At 39.2% G+C, this 25839-nt stretch overlaps 1 protein-coding gene across 16 annotated transcripts in view; it reads left to right on the top strand.

Moving 5' to 3' along the window:
• LOC131223922 (protein BREAST CANCER SUSCEPTIBILITY 2 homolog B-like) overlaps positions 1–25839 on the top strand; it is a 117489-nt gene that overhangs the window by 69182 nt on the left and 22468 nt on the right. For 5 of the 16 annotated variants that reach the window (XR_009160772.1, XR_009160775.1, XR_009160771.1 and 2 more), the window contains 2 exons: positions 8762–8929; positions 9021–9104. The exons of 9 other annotated variants lie outside the window; for them this stretch is intronic. Coding sequence is in view for 2 of the 7 variants with exons in the window: in XM_058219504.1 (XP_058075487.1) it covers positions 8762–8929; positions 9021–9077 (225 nt within the window). In the remaining 5 variants the exon portion in view is untranslated. Of the gene's footprint in view, positions 1–3751; positions 3882–8515; positions 8571–8761; positions 8930–9020; positions 9105–25839 lie in introns of those variants that run through there. 2 more of the 16 variants (XR_009160774.1, XM_058219512.1) reach the window with 2 other exon arrangements.

The raw sequence follows: 25839 nt of genomic DNA, 5'->3' as shown, positions 1-25839 counted from the left end.
CGATCTCCATGATCAGAAGCTTCCATTTGGTGGGCCATTCGAGTTAAAGCACTGTTCATAGGTTACTGCAAATAAAATCTCCGATTTTGGAGAGAAATCTGTCGAAATCCTAGCTGATACGTGAGATTTGGTTGAAATTTAGGGTTCTAGCCTTACGGAACCTCTCTGTTTAAAAAAAGGGGCGCCCGAGCCCCCTTTTTAAGGAAATGGAGTACCGTGCACCACCGAGCTTACTAGTGTGTTGACGTCACCAAGCTCTGTGGGTCCTATCATGAGGTATGTGTTATATCTAGACCGTTTGTCCATTTGGCGAGCTCTTCATAAGGCTTTAGCCGAAAAATAAGACAGATCCAATGATCAAGTGGACCACACTGCAAACAACAGTGGGAGGTTGAACGTCCACCATTGAAACCCTTTTGGGGGTCACAAAAGTTTTGGATCAATATGATATTTATTTTTCCTCTTCATCCAGGTCTATGTGACCTAATTAATAGATTGGATGGAAAAGAAACGTTATGGTGGGCCTTACGAATGTTTTAACGGTGAGAATCAGTCCCCATTGGTATTTGTGGTGTGGTCCACTTGAGCTTTGGATATTACTCATTTTTGAGTTTATGATATAAAATGATTTCTCCAAATTCATGAACGGTGTAGATATAATAAATACATTATTGTTGGGCCATGTAACTTTGAAACGTTAGTTCAACTCGAGCTTGAGGAGCATCAGTGCCGAATGCAGATTTCCCGCAAAAGCCTTTTCGAAGGAAGTTCCTGCGTAGATGCGCTTGAAACCTTAGGTGGGGCCTACTATGATGTTTGTGAGGAATCCCCTTCGTCCATTTGTTTTGTGAGATCATTTTAGGACGTGGGGTAAAAAATGAGCAGGATATGATATTCAAGTGCGCTGAAAACATGAGGATTAATCGTCCACACTTGAAATATTCGCGGGGCCACAAAAGTTTTGAATCAGTCTAATATTTGTATTTTCAATTCATCCCAGTAGGAATGACGTCATGAACGGTATGGATGGCATGTAAACACCACTGTCGACCCTAGGGAGGTTTCAATGGTAGAAATTTCCCTACCCACCTTTTCCTTTAGTGCGGCCCACTTTACCCTTGGATCCTGCTCACTTTTTCTCTCAAGTTCTAAAATGAGCTCAAAAAACGGATGGAGGGGGTGGATTTCTTACAAACATCACAGTGGGCCCCACATAGGTTTCGATCGTAGGAACTTCGCAAGAAATCATCGTCTATCAGCGCTTGTATTCCTAGTGTGGTGGGAAGGCATAATGAGCAGTGTACTTTGTAAACTTTGTGGGGCCCACTATAATGCATGTATTTTATCCACTCCGTCCATCCATTTTATCAGATAATTCATGTATTTTATCCACTCTATCCGTCCATTTTTTCAGATCATTTTACAGCATGATCCCAATAATTAAGAAGATCCAATTATGAGGTGGACCATACTTAAGGGAACAATGGTAGTTGAACAAGGTACCATTAAAAACTTCTTAGGGTACACCTTAATTTTTCCTATATTTTATTAGGCATCCAATTTGCTGATAACTTCACATAAGTTTGAATGAAGAGAAAAAACTATTATCAGCTTGATCCAAAACTTTTGTGGCCTACTAATGGTAAATCACAATTGTTTCCTATGATATGGTCTACCCGATTATTGGATCTGCTTCATGTTTTGGATAATGTCTTAAAATGATTTGGAAAAACAGATAGACGGGGTGGATACTGAATATATTTGTCTTAGTTCAATCGGACAATGCATAGCTTAGGACCTATACAAAGGAAACCTATTATGTGCACTTCTTTTCTGAGACTTTATGATTTAAAAGTGTGTATTAAGGTCTTTTTTCAATAATCCCTGAAGTTTCATTGAAAAATTCAACCATTTCCCCAATGTTTCTCAAAAGGTGCGATAAATTACGCGATACAAACGATATATCCCGTGCGATAACCGATACGTATCTTTATCCCAAGGGTGCGATACATTGCGCGATACTGATATTTTGAACATTGTTGGGAACATCGAATGGTTGACCCATATGTGAGGTGGTTCAATGTTGTCATATGCGATTGCATACATTAACTTCTTTTTTTTTTTTTTCCTTTCGGAAGTTTTGCCTTTAAAAAGACACTTCCCCCTCCATTTGCAACATATACTCACTAAAACTCTCAATACACACTCTCTTGCTCTCATACATCATTCTAAAGCCCTCATTCTTTCTTAAACTCTTTCATAATTTCTCTTATCTTTATTCTTTACAATTTATTTTCACTTGAAGTTGAAGGCAAGAATTAAGGATTCAAGATCAAGAAGCAATAAGAAGAATCACTCCATCTCTTTCTATCTTCTGTTCTCTTCTATTCACCATTCTAATATCTTATTCTAATTAATTTCTAATCTCTATTCTAACTTGTGTTGTGTGATCTATTCTTGATCTGTTTCACTATAATCATCATTTATCAAGAGTCAAGACTCAACTCAAGAGACTCAATAACTTAAGAGTCAAGTCAAGTCTCAACTCTCAAGTGGCAAGCGCACACACTCAAGATTCAAGTCACCCAACAACAAAGTTTTCCATTTTGTTTCGTTGTAATTTCTAAATTGTGAATTTGTAATTGTATACTTGTACTTTCTAGTTTGTACTACTTTAAAGTTTCTAGTTTATTTCTAATTTTCTAGTTTATTTCTAGTTTGTAGTTTGTAGTTTATAAGATTCGAGATTTAAGAGTGTGATCATTTACATCAAGATTCTAGAATCTAGATCTAAGAGAATCAAGAGTTCGAGAGTTCAAGACTTTCAAGTTTCAAATTGATTTGTGGTGTTGAAGTTATCATGGACAGTGCAACTAATTATGCAGCTGCTAGTCTCCAACATATGGAGAAGAGGCGACGTTTATGTTGGACACCATATGCGGTACATTGTGTCGATTTAATATTAGAAGATATAGGTTGGTTATATTTCAAAGTAATTGCTACGGCTAGGAGAATCACGGGTTCTATGTACAAACATGCTCTTCTTCTCCATAACATGAAAAGCCACCTTGGGTGCAACTTGCTTCGTCCCGCCATGACCCGATTCACATTTACTTTTTTAACATCACAAAGATTACATTCAAAGAAACTTGAATTTAGGTCCTTTGTAGTGTCGGCCGATTGGAATAATGGACCATGGTCAAAGAAGGGTGGATAAAAGTTAGTCTAACAAACCATTCTTTCTACTCAAGTGGTAAAGGTCTTAAAATCATCGGAACCCATAGTAAGTATGTTGTGATTGGTGGATAGTGATGAAAAGCCATCCATAGGCTGTATCTATGATGGAGTGGGCTAGAAACAAAATAATGGAACACTTCAAATATAAAGAACGTGATTAACAACCCATTCTAAATATTATAGATGCTAGATGGGGCAGCCAAATTTCATCCCATTTGTATTTGGCTGCCTACATCCTTAATTTGGCCATATTCTCTGCATCCGCATATTGGACTGCGACATACGCGTTCGATATGGTCGGATTTCTAGATGTTTTAGAAAGAATGGTTCTAGACAATGAAGAACAAGGTAAAATTTCTCAGGAGTCGATCTTGTACCAGAAAATTGCAGGGATTTGGTCAAGAGATTGTTATTAAACATATGAATATGCAATTCCATGAAGTTCTACAACTTACAATATAAGAAGTCTAAGTGAGACCTGAGAAAGTGTCTAACTTAAAACTTATTTGCACAGCTGACTGGTGGTCTATATATGGAGTTGACCTGATTAGGAGGGATCCATCGCTACATAAGATAGCCATGAGAATTCATGGCCTTACATGTTCTTCAAGCGGTTGCGAGCGCAACTGAGTAAATTCGAGTTGGTGAGTTTTACAACTTAAAGTTCTATAATTTACTTCAAGTTTCAAATTTCATTGTTAAATTGCTAATATTACACATTCTAAACGTTAATGCAGATTCACAAAAAAAGAAGAAGAAGAAATCGCCTCGAATAAAAGAAACTCAACGACCAGAAACAGCAGGGAATATTGTAGGCTAGGCAAGAAAAGCCTGAATTTTATGATCATATTAGCCTATATGATTTGGAGGCAAATAGTGAGTAGCTTGTGGAGACAAAGCATACAATTCTTGCCGGCGAGCCCTTACATAAGCCTAATGATGCAGGACATGAAAATTAAATATGATATGCAAGATCTCAGGCTTTAGATCATACTAATTTAGAAACAATCACATAAAAATTTCACATCTCACACAAAAGTTCAATCATTCAAGCAAGGGGAATCTATGCGGGTCCAGGCCTACACATGCTAGGGCCGGATCAATCAAAATTATAGATTAAACAAGAATCAAGGGAGGGTAAATTCATCCACACATGCACAGAAATAATTCCCCCAATCCAAGGGATTTAGAAATTTCAATTCGGGGAACCCTAAGGTTGAAGAAAGGGCATAAAATTGGGGATTTGAATAATGTAGGGTTATGTTTAGAGATTTTGGGTGAAAGAGGAGTGAAAGAGAGGAGAGAGACGAACCAGAGTAGTACCGCATGTGTGGACCGCAGTAATGGCCCAGACGCACATGTGTGTGATCCTAGCCGCACGTGTGTGGGGCCCACTATTTAGAAAAGGGCCAGTTTGGCCCTCGTCGGCTAGGGGTGGACTCCAAAACCCTAAAATTTTAGCTCGATCCGATGTACTGTTTGTGCATGGTGCTCTGCCGAAGTTTCAGCTCTTTTGCAGGGCCAGATTCTGGAAATCTGCTGTAGAGAGAAAAACAGCTGTAATAAAAGATGGATTTGAAGCGTAGATGATTATAGGAGAAGAAAAATATGGATGGAAGGAGGTGGGGGCGAATCAGGATAGGTATGGCTTCGCACCACGGTAGTCAAGCCTTCGAGGAAGGGAGGGTTTCGTACCCAATTGAATCTCCATAACTCAGAAATTTAGAGTAGCAGAAAAACGCAGCAATTTTATTAATCTTCATTGAATTAAAAAGACTACAAGGGGTGTCTATTTATAATAAAACCCTATACCCTAAAACTCGCGCCATACGCGCAACTTATTACTTGGCAACGAAGTAATAAAAAATAACAACTAATCAAAGCAATCTAAACCGTCCATGATATTCCTAATAACAATAATAAGCAAAACCCAAAGTACTAGATTACTTAGGATAGTGGGCCACAATCATGAGAACCCATTGTGGGATTCACATGACTATCAGGTCCACTCCAACGAACCAAAACGCAGCCTTTTAACCCTGGATGTCGTCATCGATCTAGATCGATGGTGGGGCCCTCCTCCTTGCATATGTGCGTAGGGGGGGCGTGCATGTGCGTGAGATGTCCTCATCACCTAAGTTGAAGACGTCGCTTATGGATCGACACTTGACAAAGGTTCTCAACAACGGAGAGAGGAGCTAGAGGGGCGAGCAGTAGCACGAGGCTTGCGCCTAATAGTCAAGGAGAAAACGATGATTTTGAGATTGAAGAAGTAGAAGAAGATGCTTGCATATTAGACATGGATGAGCAACTTGTGTGGACAAATGATGAAGAAACAAAAGAAGATGAAGTGTACATTGAAGGAGTTGACTCTGACGACGACGACGACGATGGTGGTGGTGATGTGCCACATTGGGAGAGGGAACAATGTTTATAGTAAAACTAAAGTTTGTACTTCGTAGATTTTGTTTATCAATAAAAGTATTTAGTTTTTATTAATAAGCTGTTCTGTTGTTGGTATTTTTTTAAAAAAGTTATTAATAACTTGATAGTATAGGTAATATTACACTTTGAAAATTGATGGGAGTAGTTAAGTCCTTATGGGAAAAAAACAAAATTTTCCTAAAATTTCCTTTATTTATTTTTTCATTTTCATTTTTATTTTTAAAAATTTTTAAAAAAAGTTGTGCGATCGCATAGGTTGGATGACATACAATCGCTTATGCGATTTAACAACATTGAGTAGGTTCCATTTGTTCATTCCTGAGGCTTTGATCGGGTAGCCTATGCAAAACCTCTTTCATTGTATGCTGAAGGTGGTTCTTGGCTTGTTTTAAATCTTCCACTTTAGCATGCACATGGACATCTTCGAGTGGAGCCATACAATACCGTTGGCCTCGTCTTCGCAACCTGAAGATCGACTTGCTCTAATACCAAATGATATCGATTCAATAGGCAAGAAAATAGAAAATGTTCAAGCAAATGGTCGAGAGGAAAAAAGAAGAAGAAGAAGAAGAAGATTGCTTTGATTGAAAATAGGGGTAAAAATACACTATAGATGGCTTGGGGATTCACTCACCCAAGGTTAGGGATTTACTCACCCAAACACAAAAGGACTCTCTCACTCTCAAAGATGATCAAAATACCTCACAAAAAGGGAAAAAAAAATACACTTTTGCATTTTTTCCCCATGCAATACTATATTTATAGAGAGGGGGAGGGGACTAACATTACAAAATAGATACACACACACACACACAGAGAGAGAGAGAGAGAGAGAGAGAGAGAGAGAGAGAGAGAGAGAGAGAGAGAGAGAGAGAGAGAGTTGGGGGTGTTTAAATGGGTGGGCCCCACTCTCAATGATGCTGTCGCATCAATCCATTCTAATTGTTGATTGACCATGTGATATTGTACTTTTGTGGGAGATAATCTAGTTATGTGGAAAGGTATGAAACAATTTGTTTTCACTCATTCTCTGCCAATACCGAGTACCAGGCACTGGCTTTGTGTTAAATCAATTCTTCAGGATATGGCATTGGAACATCTTACTGCATTCCTTCACATTGTGACACTTAAGCTGCTATCTTAGTCACGTCCCAATCCATGCATCAGTGTTAGACAAAGTGACAGACTCTGTTTCAACACTGAGATTCAGGAATCGAGTGCCCATGTGGTGTGGGTGGGTGTGTGAGTGCGTGTGGTGTGGGTGTGTGTAAAATAAAAAGTCACTATCTTAGTGTTTTAAATAGTGTGTAGCGTTCAACCCTTTATAGAATGTAATGTAACCTTCACGATACTTCTATTTTTTGATTAAAAATAGGAAAAATATGATAAATAGTTAGAATAAAGCAAATCGATCTTCTTGCAAGGTCGATTCATCAGCAAAATCTCTTCTTCAACAGCTTTGTAGATCGAGAGAAACGAAAAGTTGGATTTGGAATCGAACGGGAACTTGCGTTGACCATCAGGGCTTTCGAAAGAATCCCTCTTTCTAAACCTCTTAAGTGAAGTCATTTCTTTAAAATGTGAGTTCCACACCATTTACAATATGGCCAGCCACACACATCGAGCCCATTTATAGATGGTTAAGATTGTCTAAAATAGGACCCGGTATTTGGATGGTCTGGATAGCTCTACATCATTGCCACGTGTGAGAAGTATTGGTCACCACCATTTTACATAAATCGATTAACTAACACCATTGAAAATCTGTTTACATTTAAAAATAAAACAGTACTTTATAACGTAACAACATACACTACACATAATATGCTACGTTGTGTACCCAATGGGGGAAAAACAAGGGAAAAATGCATTTTTGACACGCTATGTGGCATGTAGGCTATGCTATGCTATGTGGCGTGCGCTACACACTATGTAGCGGTGCTATTTACATTGCTTCCAATCCGGTCTTTCATGAATGGACCAAACATTTAGAGGTTGATTATTGCTTGAAGATTATTATTGGCAAGCTTGGCAATGTATGACATCCATGCACCAGCTTGAGGGGTAGTTATGGTATATACAGTTGTGTGTGCACCTGTGGTGTACTATTACTATTAATTGAGCACAATTCTATTCTCTTTCAGAGCACCATAACTAAAGAGTTTGGTTATATATCTTTTAGATTTCATTAGAGTGAATTTGTGCTTTATCCTTCGTAGTCTACTATCATTATAAGCATTCTAAGAGGAGAGGAATTATAAAATTTGCTCCTTCCTCACTTGACTTCTTTCTCCCTTTTATTCCCTTCATATATCTACAATTCACAATTGCCATTTATGTTGTATAAAAAATGGAGCCATTAGTTATTCCAGGAGTTGTCATCCCTTTACGTATATGAACAGTCATTATTGTTATATCTTTAGTTGACAGAATGCCTATATGGATGTGTTGGTGTTGGGTTTCGCAAGTTAGATGATGTGTCTAGCACTGCATATTCTATGTTTGAGTTACAAAGGTCACATAAAAAATTTGTGAATGTTTTGAACATAGACCTGATACTATTTGTTATCTAAATGGCTTTGGGTAATATTTTGACATTGTTTTTGAAAATTCCATAAAAATAGTAGTATACGATTTCAGAAATTTATAGTCTTCACGCAGAGCTACTCATCCTGCTCTCCTCATCCTACATGGGCAGGAATAGATACTTCTTATATTTCAAATAGTTGTTAAAATTAAAATATTTTTGTCAACAAGTAGCTAAAACTAAAATATTATTATCAATCAAAATTCTTTTAAAAGTGTTCCTATATTTCTAATATAAATATTTTAGGCACAGCCAAGTCATATCTGTTAAGGATCTTGCACCCATACCCATGGAGGATCAGGTATTAGCTTCTACGATTGGTACCTCAATATAAATAGAGATGATGGTTACTCAAGCAAGGATCTTGCTATTTTAAATTCTTCTGAAACGTTAGGCATTCTTTCTTTTTGTTATGGTTAAGTGCCCATGTATTTTCCCCACCTAGTAGTTTCATCATTTGATGAAGACCACACTTACACAAATCTCCTGTAGGCTGGCTTTTGTAATCTGGTCAAGCAAGCAAGGGACCCAATGAATGATCTTTGGGTAGCTGAGGCAACAGAAAATTCTACCTATTCCATCAGTTATGACCTTCGAGGTTTTTCTCACCTCAAGGACGCTGTAGATACAACTCGCAAATGGACAAAGATGTCTTCTTTGGTGAGCATTATTGAATCGTCAATTGATGGTGATTGTGTGCTGGGTGCCATTCAATGAATTAATCTTTTTTCATATTTCTGACCATATGCAGACCATTCAAAAGCTTAAGGAGAGGGTTCTATGTATTGTTGCGGGTCATGAAAGCTAGGATGCTAAAGGACCTATCCATTGACAAGTAGACCAGCCTTCTTTCTATTTTATTATTATTATTATTATTATTATTATTTATATATTCATGTTAGCTTATGCCAATTATTGTACTATCTGCTTTGAGCTGCCTTCAGCTACTGTGGAATTCCAATTATTGTTTCTCCTCCCTAACCTTTTCTTTTATTCATCGTCTTGTGATGAAATCTGTTATAAATTGGATAGTAATGCTTGTTTATTTGAGACAACTTGTGCCTACTTTGGAGTAATGCATGTTGCAATGTTAGTGTTAATGACTCTCATGAAGTATAGTTTAGTACCCTCAAAACAATGCTAAAAAGGAAAGAAAACTAACACACGAGGAAAATCATCATCATCATCATCCAATCTTATCCCAATTAATTGGTTCAGCTACATGAATCTTGTTCCTCCATTGCACTCTATCAAGGACCATTCCTTCAGTTAGGCCATAGGTTATCAAGTCTTTTCTTGTGACCTCCTTCCCCATCCGTTTAGGCCTTTCCCTTGCCCTTTTAGAATCTTCAACTTGTACTAACTCACTCTTAATCGGCACTGTTCTTCTTTCGACAATTCTATGGGCAACATCTTTCTCAATCTCTCCACTCTCATGTATTATTGACGTAAGGTATTGAAAGTGGTCATTTTCGAAAATTTCTTCATAAGCAATATTAACTAATTAATCGTTTTCACTTCTAAAAAAATAAAATAAAATTGCACTCCATATCCTCTGAGCAATATTAATGAAGAATGGTCTCAATCTCTCCCCTGTCACATTTTGACCCTTGGTCTAAGCATGTTATATTGGTTTCGGTGGGCATAACGGTGCCCATTGAATCCGATACACATGACGACCTTAGCGGTCATAACGGGGGCATAAATGTCATTTTTTAAAAAGAAAAAATCCAAAAAAAAATGTAAAAAAAAACTAGAATATTGAGAGGACTCCAAATATGTATTCTTTTATGGTTTTTAAGATATTTATGATGGTGTAATGGTCCACTCTTTGGTAAGAATATTGCCACGATCATGGTTCTGAACGACGGTATCGGCTGCCATATTATCCTGATGGAAAAAATGATACGATACGGTGTCCTGTATTGGTATTGGGGCTGTATCGGCCTGTATTGGTCAGATTTTTTTTGGAGCAAAAAAATATGAAAAGATATAAGAAAAATAGGAAAAAAAATGAGATAATCATGAATCTATCATTTTTTTTGTGTGTCTTGAACATGAATTCAACGGTGTATCAGACCATTCTTCGATAAGAATGTTGTCCTGGCGGGTTAACCTACTGTGAGTACTGGTGTTGAATTATTATCATTAGTATTATTATTATGTATAAACTATTGATATATGTCTGAAATTGATCCAAAATAGAAAAAAAATAAAAACGAAAATAACAACTTTTAATCAATTCATGGGCAAAATTTGTAGATCTATAGCTTTAAACAATTAATCATGCATTATTAGTTACTTACAAGTTACAATTGACAAAAAGATTAAAAAAATCTTAAAAATCCAACAAATTTTTTTATTTTCCCAGCAACATCCCAAATCACCAGAACTGATGGAAATACACCACCCTCCCCCCCCTTCAATTCATTACATTTCAACTTATTTCAAAAAAAATAAAAATATATGTTGTTTGAAATATTAGAAAAATCAATATAATATATTTTTTTTAAAAACTGAAAACCCAGATCAGATCTAGTGTAGATTTGATCGGAAATACCCATAGGGGCATCACATTTCATGATTATATATATATATATATATATATATGGAAATTCATATATATAAAAACTATATAATATATATATATATATATATATATATATATATATATATATATATATATATATATATATATATATATAAAAACTAAAAAGTTCTGATAAAAATCTAGTGTAGATCTGATCAGAAATTGTCCCCTATGCAAGATCTGCGATCAGATTCCAAAAATTGAGTATAAATACAAAAAAAAAAAACTAAAAAGGTTCAATTAGATTTGGTGTAGATCTGATCGGAAATGACCCCCCATGCAAGATTTGTGATGAGATTCCAAAAGAGAAAAAAGGAAAATTTGAAAAATACAATAAATCGAGCGTAAATACCAAAAAGAAGAAAAAAAAAACCCAAAATACATGAAATCAATCTGCAAATCAACTATCGTTTGGTAGATCTAGGTGTAAAATGGTGATTTAAAAGGATTGAACGTAAATAAACAAAAAAAGAAAAGATTTTTTCACATTTTTTTGATTTTATCAAAATCGATCCTAGAACCTTCGTTTCTTCAAATCCACTTGAATCAAGCTGTTTTAATCCTCCATATTGATGGAAATGTTATTGAAAATCACTTAAGAGATTGTTTATTACAATTTTTTCAAGAAAAAAATGGTCGGTTTGGGGCCTTTTTTTTAACCCATATTGGTTTGATCGATACGGATACCAAATATTGGTACCGATATAAGGATACAGACCAATACGACACAGCCGTTTCCGATACGGCTGATACGGCCCTGTATCGTGTATCGTATGGAGCCGATATGGATACGATATTCCCGTATCGGCCGATACGATATAGATATTTAGAACTATGGCCATGGCTTGTTTGATAATTTTATTAACTTGAACAACTTAGATTCACAAAAGTTAGCCCAAAATTCATATAAACTATTGCACTCATCCCAATAATGCAAATATCCTAGCATTTGACATCATTTTTCCCAAGTAATTTTTAGAAAAAGTTAAAATTAAATTTGAATGAATAATATTTCCTATTTGGGGAACCCTCCCAAATGCCCCCGACCCATCCCACTAATGCATATCCCTATGCATTTGACATTATTCTCCCTAATAAATTTTAAGGGAAAAAATTAGTTTGGGTGATTCACGTCGCCAATTTAGGGGACCACTTGAATGCCCCTAAATTAGCCTGAAATTCATACAATCAATGACATTCATCTCACTAATACAATTGGCACCAAATTATGCTTATTTCATCATCTAACTATCAAAATTGATGGACTTTTATTGTAAGTTGAAGAATTAAAAATATCCAATGGTCCTATTTCAATAAATAAGTGTTTGCAAATAAACGGTTATGACCACAAGTGACGATTCTCCCATCAAGTAACTTCCAATTTAAGTGCACGTGAGATTGGCCCCGAAAAGTTGGTCACGTAGTGCAAAAATCTTCCATATCTACTCATCAGGTGGGCCATACCATGGAATTTTTTTTCTACTCATTGACAAATAGCAAAACAATACAAGTGTGGTCCATTCAATGCCTAAGTTTTGCAAAAAAGTGATCCTCATGATGGGGCCAACTAGTTGGATGGATTGGATTTCTGACACACAAAAGATTGAAGTTATCCGCTGTTGGACCGTAACTTACTGACGCAGGGATGAATGTGATGAGGTCGATCACCATCTTCCTCAAGGGGATAACTACTCCGAATCCACGGAGCTTCTCTGGACTCCTCACAGAGATACCTCAAATCCACGAGGGAATATAAGAAAATAAAAATAAATTCTAGAAATTCAAAAATTGATTGATTGATGATAAAAACGAATTTACAACCCTTGAAATAGTGATGCCAAACCTTGGAAGAAGTTTCAGAATCAAACTTCAACTCAAACTCCCTAAAATTCGTGACTTACTATAAATAGTAAATTTACTATTTATGGCAAGTGTCCTTTTTGGTTTAACCACGTTATTCTCCTAATTTTTCGAAGCACTTTTCATGTTGGACACAACTCCTAAAGCTCAAAGGATCAAGAGTTCTAATCGAACTAAAACTTACTATAAATAGTAAAAACGAAATAAAAAAGGATTTTTGACCGCCGATCTGATGAATCTCGCAAATTTGGTGTGGGAAACCTGGCATGACCGAGTTGGTTGGCTAAAGTAGCTTCCCCTACCCCAAAATCATATAAGGTACGTCGAATAACTCATTCCGATTTGCGAGATATGCCTGTTTTAAGGTTCTGATGGTTTGGATCACTTCCACCTCCGATCAGGCCTTCTTTGGTCCATCTTGGACATGAAAGTGCCCACGACCCGCTCTACATCAGTCCCCTCCACTTCAAAAGAACTCATCCTGCTTCGGTTCATAATACTCGGTCAGGTTCGAGGCATTGAAAGTACGCGAGATCTCCATGTCATTCGGAAGATCAACAACGTAAGCGTTGTCATTGATCTTTTAGAGGATCGATACCAATCCAATCTTCTTGTTCTTCAACTTGTTGAAAGTCCCATTCGGAAATCTCTCCTTGCGTAGATGGACCATAAGTTGGTCGCCCACCTTGAAAACCTTTTGTCGCCGATGCTTGTCGGCTTACTCCTTGTACTTGTTGTTCGAGTCATGCAACTTGGGTTGCACCTCCGCATGAATGCCCATGATTCTGTCCGCCATGTTTTCTTCTACAATGCTCATGCCCGGAAGCTTGGGCAAGGGGACTAAGTCAAGTGTGTGGCGAGGCACTCGACCATAAACAATCTCGAATGGAGACTTCCTTGTCGAGCAGTTCCCCATGTTGTTGAATGCAAACTTCGCTTGAGACAGGGCCCGTTGGATGACCCGTTGCAGTAAAGATTGATAGGTTGTGCGCCCCGTAACGATACTCAAATCAAAAGTAATGGCCAATTTACGGTTCACCTTCTTTTGGTCCAACCATGCTAGGAATGTATTGTTGCCACATCCTACATCAGACCCCTCCACTTGGAAAAGACTCATCCTCGAGTTACTTTAAGGACTTCACTCATGATACTCAAATAATTTCTGGCGTCGTTGTTTATCCGCCTTTTTCTTGTACTTTGCATTTGGTTCTTGAGCTGACACAATATATGTACTCATGCTCTCCGTGACTTGACTAGTATGGATCAGTTCCTTCACTTGTGCCTGTAAGATCTCGCATTCTTTTTGATAATGTGGGGAATTAGGCCGATTTTCCCTGAGAGAAGATCAATGTGGTTTTGTATATCTCGTATGGGAGGAAATTCCTTGGGGAGTTCATCGAGCACAATTGCCTTGAACTCCTGCAACATTGATTTCAAATCCTTAGGGAATTAGGCCGATTTTCCTTTTCAACTAATGCATCTACATCTCCTGTCTCCTTAGATTGTTTAATAAAATTATGTTCGGTTAAGAGAAATCGTTCCTCAACTTTAGAAGTCTTAGGTTGGTTCTCTGTTCCCATAGGGATGAGGATAAACTTTCTACTATCTTTAATAAATATAAATACGTTGTCCCGGCCTCTATGCGTAGCATTAACATTATATTGCCATGACCGACGAAGTAACATGTGATGAGCTATCATGTCGACCATGTCACAAAGTACTTGGTCCTTATATTTTTTACCAATTAAAAACGAGACAATGGATTGTTCGATTACCTTTGTTTTGTTTGCCTCCTTGATCCATCCAATTGTGTACGGAGATGGGTGCTTTCTGTTTTCAGTTGTAGCTTTTCCACCATTATTTTCAACATGAGATTCTCACTGCTCCTGACATTGATGATCACATTACCGACTTTTTGGTTTACAGTGCACCTAGTTCAAAAGATGTTGTGCCACTGTAAATCTATCTCCACCTTTGTTTGTACAACGACTTTCTCATGATCAAAGTGGTGGTCTGTGATTCACCATCATCGGGTGGTGCTCTGCGAAAATTTGGGTTGTGCCATACAACAACCTTGGACGATCGAGCATCGCCTTGGGCTCGGGGCAGAATTAGCGTATCTGCAAGACGGTTGGGGGTTGCTTGCAACCCTTGTATGGTCAATTGACTCTCCCGGTGGAAAGCTTCCATTCTTTCCGAAAGATAACGTATCCTTGAATCACTAATTTTGGTCCATACCGTTGTTATTTGCCATCGGCATGAGGGGGGGTGCTCGCTCTAACACCAATTGATGCAGGGATGAACGTGATGAGGTTGATCAGTGTCTTCCTCAAGGGGATAACTACTTCGAATCCACGGAGCTTCTCTGGACTCCTCACAGAGATAGCTAGAATCCACGAGGGAATATAAGAAAATAAAAATAAATTCTAGAAATTCGAAATTTGATTGATTGATGATAAAAGCGAATTTACAACCCTTCAAATAGTGATACCAAACCTTGGAAGAAGTTTCAGAATCAAACTCCTTAAAATTCATGACTTACTATGAATAGTAAAATTACTATTTATAGTAAATGTCCTATTTGGTTTAACCATGTTATTCTCCTAATTTTTCGAAGCACTTTTCATGTTGGACACAACTCTTAAAGCTCAAAGGATAAAGAGTTATGATCGAACTAAAACTAAATAGTAAAAATGAAATTAAAAAGGATTTTCGACAATCGATTTGATGGAATCTCACAAATTTGGCGTGGGCAACCTGGCATGGCCAGGTTGGTTGGCTAAAGTAGCTTATCCTACCCCAAAATCATATATAGTACGTCGAATAACTCATTCCGGTTTGCTAGATATGTCTGTTTTAAGATTTTGACGGTCTGGATCACTTCTGCCTCTGATCAGGCCTTCTTTGGTCCATCTTGGACATGAAAGTGTCCGCGGCCCGCTCTACATCACTTATAGTCCAACCGGTTGGACCATCTTTTAAATAGTTGGAGATAAAGAAGCCACGTTGTGGCAATCTTTTAGAGAGAGAGAGAGAGAGAGAGAGAGAGAGAAGATTCCATCTAGCCTTACGAGAGAGAGAGAGAGAGAGAGAGAGAGAGAGAAGATTCCATCTAGCCTTAGGTATGCATTTTTTTTTCTTGAAGAAGATACAAGAAGCAAAAGAAAAAAGAAGAGACTCCATTTAAGCCTTTTTTTTTGGTTTTTCCTTTTGGTTTTAGGAGGTGACCATTACGACTTCCCATAACAGCCGTTGCCGTGTTTTTCTTTTCAGGTGCTTGATTCAACTCTGAATCACGTAAAGCGGTGTGTTATTACCGTTTTGTAATTGTTTTGGCACGCTTCACCCTTGGTGCATGCTGATAGTAACTGGGAACTCACTTGTTTCTCCACTAGTGGTCCTCACTTGTGTTAACCCACCCTCATTCATGTCCTTAATCATGTCCATATAACCTCTTAAAGCTCCTTTCTTTCCCAACTCCCACCGAATTAACTCTGGAGGGACCCTTTGCATGCTTTCTTTAAGTTACTAAAGTCCATGTGGAAATCCTTCCCTCCTCTCCATATATTTCTCCATTAATTGCCTGGGTAGGAAATAGCTTTGATGGTAGACCTCCTAGTCGTGAAACAAAAATGATTTTCTAATACTTTCATCACAGGCCATAGTCTTTGCTCAAATACTCTCCCAAAGTTTCATAGTATGGATCATTAAGTTTTATCCCATGATAGTTAGTGTAGTTCTGGATGTCTCCTTAATTCTTATAGAACACACACCTTAGTATTAAATTGTGTTTGAACTTCGATATGAAATTCTTTAAAATAATAAAATGCTTCTAATGTTTTTCATCAAATTATAACCAAGTCATTCCAGGGTAATCACCCACAAATATAACAGAGTACTTGAAAGTTGATAAACTAGTAAAATGAACTAGACTCCAAATATCCGAATCACTAAATAAAAAAGTTCATCACTCATTTTGTCAACATAAGGAAGAAATGACTATGGTGCTTGGTCAACACACAAGCCTTACGTTCTAACTTAAACACATGTGAGAATGACTGGACTAGACTTTTCAAACTAAAAGATGGATGACCAAAGCCTAGATTGCCACTAATGTGGAGACTTCTGCTTGCATAGCACCTCCAGTTAGTCCATGATTAAGATAGTAGAGTTTATCTACTTCATGCCCTCTACCAATCATTGTTGCCCTCTTTAATTCCTGGAATTGACAATAAGAAAGATAAAACATGACAACAATTTAGAGATTTGGCTAGTCTACTCACTGATGATAAACTTAAAAGGAAATTTATGAATGTAAAAGTACTGCTGTTGGTGAAAGTGACATAGCAGGATAGGCAATATCCAACCCAAATACGTGGGTTGATGTATCATCTGCTAATGTTGTTGGAGTACAGAAAAGATGATTTGTGCAAGATTGCTCTGTTGCGCGACCGCGCAATAGAGATAAGTTGCGTGACCGCATAACAGAGAATTTCCGTGGCAGTGCAACTAAGAAAGGATTGTTGGATGACTGGCAGAAGGGGAGACTGTCTAACTCGCACAGAAGCCTGTTGTGCGACTACGCAATAGCACTTTACTGCACAAGTTTGGCAACTCACACGTGTGGAGGCCTATAAATACCCCTTCACTCTGTCATTTGAGACACCAGTAAGAAAGGAGCATCAAAGATATCAGAGAGACATTCAGGAGTTTTCAGAGCAAGAGTTGCAGCATTCAGGTATCCCGTGGGGTGTACCACGGTAGGAAGGAAAGAGGAAGATGCAAAGAGCAGAAGGCTGGCCTGTCACGCGGCCACGCAACAAGAGTCCCCAATATCCCATATGTTATTCAACTTTACAGATTCGTCAGGGATTTGTTCTCCCATGCACGTGTCTTATGCATACCAGCGCGAAGCAAGGGTTTCAAACCCGCACAACTCTTCTGTCATTACGATGATTTGTGCAATATTTTTCTGTTCCGCGATCGTGCAATAGAGATAAGTTGCGCGACCGTGCAACTAAGAAAGATTATTAGATGATTGGCAGAATGGGAGCCTGTCTTGCTCGCATAGAAGCCTATTACGCGACCGCGTAACAGGGATATATTGTGTGACCGCGCAATAACACTTAGCTGCGTGGGTTTGACAGCTCACACGTGTGGAGGCTTATAAATACCCCTTCCGTCTCTCATTTGAGACACCAATAAGAAAGGAGCATCAGAGAGATTAGAGAGATATTCAGGGGTTTTCAGAGCTAAGAGTTGCGGCATTCAAGTATCCTACGGGGTCTACATGGGAGGAAGGAAAGAAGAAGATGCCAGGAGCAGAAGACTTGCAACAAGAGTCCATAATATCCCATATGTTATGCGACTTTACAAATTCATCAGGGATTTGTTCTCCCATACATGTGTCTTATGCATATCGGTGCGAAGCAAGGGTTTCAAACCTGTATAACTCTTCTATCATTGCGACGGACACTATACAAGCTGAGATGTTGTCGAAATTATTAATTGAACTATTTTTAATTACACCAATTAAGTGTATTTTGTTTTAGAATCAAGCGCAATTTGAGGGATATAATAAGAATTCAGACTAATGAAATAAAATGATGATGATTGTTCATTGATTTTTGTTTGTTATTATTGAATGTGGATATTCCAATCTCCAACTCATGTTTCTGGTCGAAACAAAATGGCGACTCTGTTGAGGATCGAACCTAGAGTCTCTGGTTGGAATATCTATGTTTAATAGTAACGATGTGATAATTATAGAACACTTGTCATCAACTGGACCCATAATGGCGCCAAATTGGCGACTCTAGATGGGAAGATCCCCCCTTCATCTCTAAAACAAAGTACAATTTGATTCAATATGAATAACTAATAGTTTATTTCGTTATTTAGGTCCTTTGTTATTGTACAATTGCAATAACTTCTCTTTCGATCAATGTAGTCTTCTATTTCACACCCAATGGGTTCGCTGTGGACTATGCCGGCAGCGTTCAATCACTATCCAGAAACAAATGGTAGTAGGTAATGTCGGGGGTAATCTCTGCCTCGGCGACAACACAAAAAGACGACGAAGAATGGACAATGGTGACATCTAGAAGAGGGAAGACTTGATCTTCTCCAACAAGACCCAATCCCATTACAGGTGGTAAGGGGGCCGATTACGCGCAACATTGCAAGACGCAATCCTGCATTAGCTCCACCCCCACTTTATTTTGGAGAGGCCGAAGCAATTCTCTTCACTTCTCGTGACTTTCTTGCCCTACTGGTCGTAGCTCCACAGCGGCCCTAGAAAGAGGAAGGGAAAACTGTCCTAATCAGTGGGCCATTGTCTTCAAAATTTGTTGCGCCAACCTTGTTATGAGCATCAACACCAAGCATGTCCTGGTCAGGATCATGAAAATCTCCAAGACCATGCGAGAGTCTTAATGAGTCGAGTAGCAGCTCTTTCTGTTTGAGCTCCCCTAAAATGACTTGCTCTTTCTCCCCTTCGGCCTCCGAGCGATAGAGAAGTGAGAAGGCAACAATTTTTATGGCGGGGATCAGCCAGACCCAACTGCTATCCACGAATGAACGTTTAGGCGAGATGGCGCGTGCACAGACAGTTGATGGAAGAATGTAGACACCTTAGAGAGGCATTGACAACATTGGCTCGCAACGTAGCCCAAGTTACTACCCCTCCCCATGATGGCTGCCTTGAATGGTGACGAACAACAAGTGAAAGGGATGCAACCACAGGGGGTAGGGTCGCATGGATCAGTACCTGCCATTCGCACTGTAATCCAAGATGAAATTCGGCAGGTGGTGGCTGAAGCCGTTCTCATGGAAAGAGACAGAGCATATAGGAAGGTTTTGCTTTCGAACTCCGTACCCCCGTGAGATTGAAGATGTACCATTTCCTGCAAATTTCAAATATTCGGACTTCCAAAAGTTTAATTCAGACGTATCATCGGAGGAACACCTGATGCATTTCATCACCATGGGAAACTTTTCTACAGTCTTGCAGTACTGTTTACAACTGTTTGGGTCATCTTTGATAGGAAAGGTGTTCAGATGGTATTCGACCTTGTCGCCATAATCTATATATACCTGGGATCAAATGCAGGATGCCTTCATGGCAAGTTTCTTTTCATTAGATAGAGATGTTAGCCTGACTGAATTGGCTTCTGTTCGATAGCGGGAAGGTGAGCCGTTCGAGAAGTTCAATGACTGATGGAAAACCTTGGGCACGTCATGTCGACAACTCGCAGGAGAATCAAAGCAAGCAAAGATGTGCCTAAATTCTATGGAAGCAGGGTTTGCATTCAGCTTGACAAGTGCCGACATACGGACTTTCCGTGACCTTGCCACTAAAGTTCATGCTCTCAAAGTTATGACTAGAAAAAATGCCTACTTTTCAGACAGAGACGACATGCCAAGGTTTGAGTAGGGTGTCAGCAAATGTTACCGACAGAGAAAGGAAGAGGGAAGACCCCCACATCAGGCAGAATGATGACATAAGAGAGAGCAGAAGTCGTACACAGGAAGGACGACAAATAAGTGGCGTAGACGATACGATGATCATAAGGAATACACGTTCGAGAAAGAAGATGTACTCCCCATGATGAATCAACTATTGGCCGCAGGGACAATCGATCTTCCCCAACCGAAACTCCCAGAAGACGTGAGGAAAACAAAAGAAAAGAATTATTATCATAATCATCGTATGCTCGGCCATCCGACTGAAAGCTGCTACACTATTAAGAATATACTTAAAAAAATGATGAACTAGGGTGAAATCGTAATAGACAAGGATAAGAAGTGAAGTAGAAAAATGACAGCAAATGTGGTGTCCATGTGGAACATGTATTGTGCGCGCGTGTTTCGCGTTGTACATAATAAAGATGCAAAGGGTGAAAGGATTGAGCTGGATAAACATGTGTTTCTCACGCGTTTTGGACGATGCTAAGAAAGTTATAATGTGACCGCTATGAAATCGGCAATAGAGCAGTCGGTTCCCTGTTAGAAAGCTCCCGTGAAGCAGTGGTGGTTACGCTACGCTCAGGGAAGAAGGTAGCCAATCCTTCAAGAAAGCAAGGTTTCATAACAGCGCAAGGGAAGACTCCAGATAATTCACGGGGTAGAATCATCCTGTGACGAAGAAAATCGGGGGGATGAAACGTCATGTGACGTCCCCACTAGCTACAAAAGTGACTTACGATGTCGTGAGCCACTTCAAGAGGATCCTTGCTCGGCTAGGCATATATGATGCATTGCGTCTATCCAGGGACTTTCACCAAACGTTGATTTTGGCACTATTAGACGACGGGGTGAGGCAAGTGTTGCTCACCGAAATGGAAAATGCAGAAATAGAGGAAGACGACTATGCGGCACAGGACATCATGTCCGAAAGAATGAAAGCGATCGATTGTATGTCCGTTATCACGTTTTCTGATGATGACTGAATGTTAGGCGAAAAGGAACATAACAAACTGCTCATGATCACTGGTCACATCCGTGAGAAACAAGTCAAGCACATAATGCTGGATAATGGCTCTGCAGTGAATTTACTACCGCTAAGTATGCTTGGTAAATTTGGGTATCACCGTTTACATTTGCGCACCAGCGGGATGATGATTCAGGGATTTAATCAAGATGGTTAAAGCGCATTGGGACAAATTACATTGGTGTTGGATATGGGGTACTTGGTTGCAAATGTTGTATGCCACGTGATCGATGCAGTGACATCATATAATTTACTTCTGGGGCGTCCTTGGATACACCGGTACGTCGTCGTGCCATCCACGCTCCATCGGTGCTTCAAATACTGTTGAAATGACCTTCAATATAAGGTAATGGCCGATACGAAGCCATAAACAGTGGCAAAATCATTCTTTGCAGATGCAAGTTACTATGAAGAATTCGCCATGGAGAAAGATGAAAAATCGAATAGGGAAAATTCAAAGCTAAAAGATAGTAAGGCCCAAATGTTAAAAGGAAAAGTCACACAAGTTGAACTGTCCGACGAAAAGAATAGAGGGCAGCCGAAGGTCCAAGAGTTAGGCGTGGCAGCTGTAAAGAAAAAGAAATTTTACTTTGTCTCGAAGCATTTGAGGTAGCCAGGACAACCTCCTTTGGTGTTATTGTCACCAGATCATATGAAGATTCCGCAGTCAAATTATGTAGTGCCTGCGCCACGACTGGAGAGGAGCAAACCATTTCCTGCCTCGCCAAATAGATTCTATGTGCAGTCTAATTTCACTAATCCGAGGCCAATAGTGTTTTATGCCTGGCCGGAAATAGAAACGGAAGAAAAAGTTGACAGTGTAATGACTAGTGAAAAGCTCTTACTAGAAAATTTGAAAAGAGAAAGTCCTACAAGCTGATAGATTACTTAAGATATGGGGTTCGACTATGATGAACCAACATAGCTAGGCAATGACAGAGGTATACAGATCTCAGTTGGTGTCCGTGAGAGAAAACAGGAAAAGCTTTACAAGTTGGGGGCATCCCCTACATGCTCACAAGCGAACACGGCTTACGCGTGCCAGGAAGTTAGCGAGGAAACAAGCCTAGAGACATGCGAAAGTAATAAAGAAGAGGTGAAGCACCCCGAAACAATGGCAATATAGATAGAAGACGGAGGGCAGCCTACCGTCGATGAATTAAAAGAAATAAACCTGGGAACAAAGGATGAACCTCAGAATACATACATAAGCACCGGCCTGCTAGAAAAGGAGGTAGACTAGTATGTTGAATTATTGAAAAAGAATAAAGATGTGTTCGCTTAGACATGTGGAAATGCCTGGCTTAGTACCGATAGTGGGAATGCATCAGCTCAACGTTTCTAAAGATAAGAAGCCAGTCAAGCAAGTACATAGACGTTTCCATCCTGACTTGATATGTTTGATAGAGGAAGAAGTAAGCAAATTGATTAAGGTTGGCTTCATAAGAGGTAAAATATCCCAGATGGATCTCTAATATCGTGCCCATGAAGAAAAAGAGCGGACATATCAGAGTATGCGTTGTCTTCAGGGATCTAAATGAGGCATGCCCAAAAGATGACTTCCCACTGCCCATAACAGAATTGTTTATCGACAGTACGACGAAATACTCAATTATGTCCTTGATGGATGGATATGCTGGATACAATCAAATACGCATAGCGCCAGAGGCTAAATAAACTACAACGTTTAGAACATCCTTGGGAATATATTGCTACAATGTCATGCCATTTGGGCTTAAAAATGCTGGGGCCACATATCAGAGAGTGATGCAGAATATTTTATAGGACATGATGCATAAGCATGTTGAATGCTATGTCGACAATTTAGTGGTCGTCAGTCTTTTGTCAACTCATAAAAATAATTGAAGATGAATCTGACGAAGTGTGCATTGGGGGTATCGTCCAGTTTGTTCCTTTGGTTTATTGTCAGGCATCGGGGAATAGAAGTCGACCCGAGAAAGATTAGAGCAATCCAAGAAATGCCGTCATAGAAAACATTATGAGAATTGAAACTCTTGCAAGGAAAATTAGTCTATATGCAACGCTTGATATCAAACTTGGTGGGAAGGTGCTAGCCATTCGCCCACCTCATGAAAAAGGGAATAGAGTTCATTTGGCACAAAGCATGTCAAAATGTGTTTGATTCCATCAAAGACCTATTGAAACGACCCCCGTTGTTAACATCACCTATGAAACGCAGGCCTTTGGTCTTGTACATCGCCACATGTGAAAGTTCTTTGGGAGCTTTGTTTGCTCAAGACAATGAACAAGGTTACGAAAACGTTCTCTACTACCTTAGTAGAACATTAATAGTGGTGGAGCATAACTATTCTTCGATTGAGAAATATTCCTAGCCCTCATTTTTGCAGTATAGAAACTGCGGCATTATTGCTTGTCTTATGAAATAACGGTAATCTTATGAGAAGATCTGATAAAGTACCTGATGACACGACCGATGTTGTTTGGAAGGCTAGCCAAGTGGATGCTGCTTCTTTTCAAATTTACAATTACTTATTGAGCCATCCAAGGCAGTGATAGGGCAAGTAGTCACAGACTTTTTAGCAGCCCATCTAGTTCCTGACGGTGAAGAGATTTCCGATGAGTTGCCAGACGAACAAGTGCTGCTAGTTGAGCCACCCAGGCCTTGGAAGATGTATTTTGATGGTGCTTCTCGGGCGTCAAGTGCAGGCGCCGGAGTGGTTTTTATTAATCCTCACGGCGATTTGTTGCCATATTCCTTCTCATTGAGTGTGACATGTACAAATAATGAGGCTAAATATAATGCTCTCGTTATTGGATTGGAAATAGCTCAAGAAATGAAAATTCAAGCTCTACAAATCTTTGGGGACTCCAAGTTAGTTATAAATCAGCTGACTACATATTCGAAATACGAAAGACGGAATTGTTACCCTACTGTATGCAGGCACGTCGATTATTAGATGGGTTTCATAACGTTGAAATTAAGCATGTGCTCTGACACGAAAACGCAAAAGCAGATGCATTGCTAGTTTGGACGCGATATTCTCTTATCTTGCCCGGAGCCCTCTTTAGGTGACAATTGAAGAACGAAGATTATTGCCATCACTTGAGCTATAAGCGAAATTGTGAAAGTGCCGCAGATATCTTGCCTAGAGGTTGCAACTGATGACTGGTGATAGCCGATTATTGATTTTCTCAAGTACAGAATCTTACCAGGAGAACAATCGTTGCAATTGTAAGTTAAACAAAGGTCGAAAAGATTTATTGTGCACGATGAAGTGTTATATAGAAGATCCTATAATGAAATGCCGTTGTGATGCTTAGACACAATAGAAGCCGATTATGTGTTATGGGAAGCCCATTCAGGAGAGTGCTGAGCTCATCAGGTTGGTGGAAATCTATTTCACCGTATACATTGCATGGGATATTATTGGCCCTCCATGTTTTAAACATGCGATAACTTTCACTAAGCGATGTCATGAGTGCCTGATACACGGTGACATCATACATCTGCCACTCGAAGACCAACATCAGTTAGTGGCTTCGTGGCCCTTTGCGGCATGGGGATTGGATGTCATTGGCTCCATTAATCTGCCATTTTCGCGAGAATGTCAATATATTTTGGCGACAACAGACTATTTCTCCAAATGGACAGAAGCTGTTGCTTCGCATAATGTTAAGGAAAAGGATGTCGCCAATTTTATCTGCCATGCAATCATATATCGACATAGGATTTCGAAAAGAATTATTACTGATAATAGGCAACCCTTTAAAGAATAGAAATATGAAAAACTTCGCCAAAAATTTGGAATTCAACATTCCGTTTTTATGCCTTATTATCAGTCAGCGAATGGATTGCCGGAAGCTTTTAATAAGACGATAGTAAGAATTCTGAAGAAAATCGTCATAGAAAATGAGCGCGACTGGGGTGAAAATCTACAAGAAGCTTTGGGGGCTTACCGAACGACTCATTGAACAGCGACAAAAGCTACCCCCTACTCATAAGTCTATGGGGTCGAAGCTAGGAGTTAGACACTCTGGATGAAAAATGGCTAGCAGGGTAACAACGTCTAGGGTTATACCAAGCACAAATAGCCGTTGCCTTCTACAATAAGGTTAAACATTGCTCCTTCAAGAAAAAGAGACGTGGCGTTGATTTTAAAAAGACCCATCGTGGTTACTCACATGGCAACGTGGGCAACATGGGGGAAGCAATAAAAAAGTATCGCTGATTATCTCCAATTATGCATAAGACTTACATGGCAACATGAGCAACATGGGGGAAGCAACAGAAAAAGCCCCTGCGAGCAATAAAAAGCAACGTTGATTCTCCAAATATTATATGGCTAGCAGTGAGTGCCAGCGGATCAAAGCCCATGAAGGCCAACCATGCATAAGACTACTGTATCAGTGATTCTCCAAATATTACGCGGGCAGCAGTGAGTGCCAACGGCTTAAAGCCCATGAAGGCCAACCACGGGTAAGATCTATGCCATTTGTATCACTCTTGGTTGTGCCATGGGGATGGGTGAAAGAAAATTCGCCATGAATGGACCCAGGTCATACAGATGAAGAAAAAGAGGGTTGCAGTGTGAGATTTATGGTTCATCCATCGATAGACTAACCGTGCATAAGACCCCCCAAGTTCCT

This window comes from Magnolia sinica, chromosome 13 (genome assembly GCF_029962835.1).
Source record: "Magnolia sinica isolate HGM2019 chromosome 13, MsV1, whole genome shotgun sequence".
NCBI lineage: Eukaryota > Viridiplantae > Streptophyta > Magnoliopsida > Magnoliales > Magnoliaceae > Magnolia > Magnolia sinica.
This window is presented reverse-complemented; position numbering and strand designations above follow the sequence as displayed.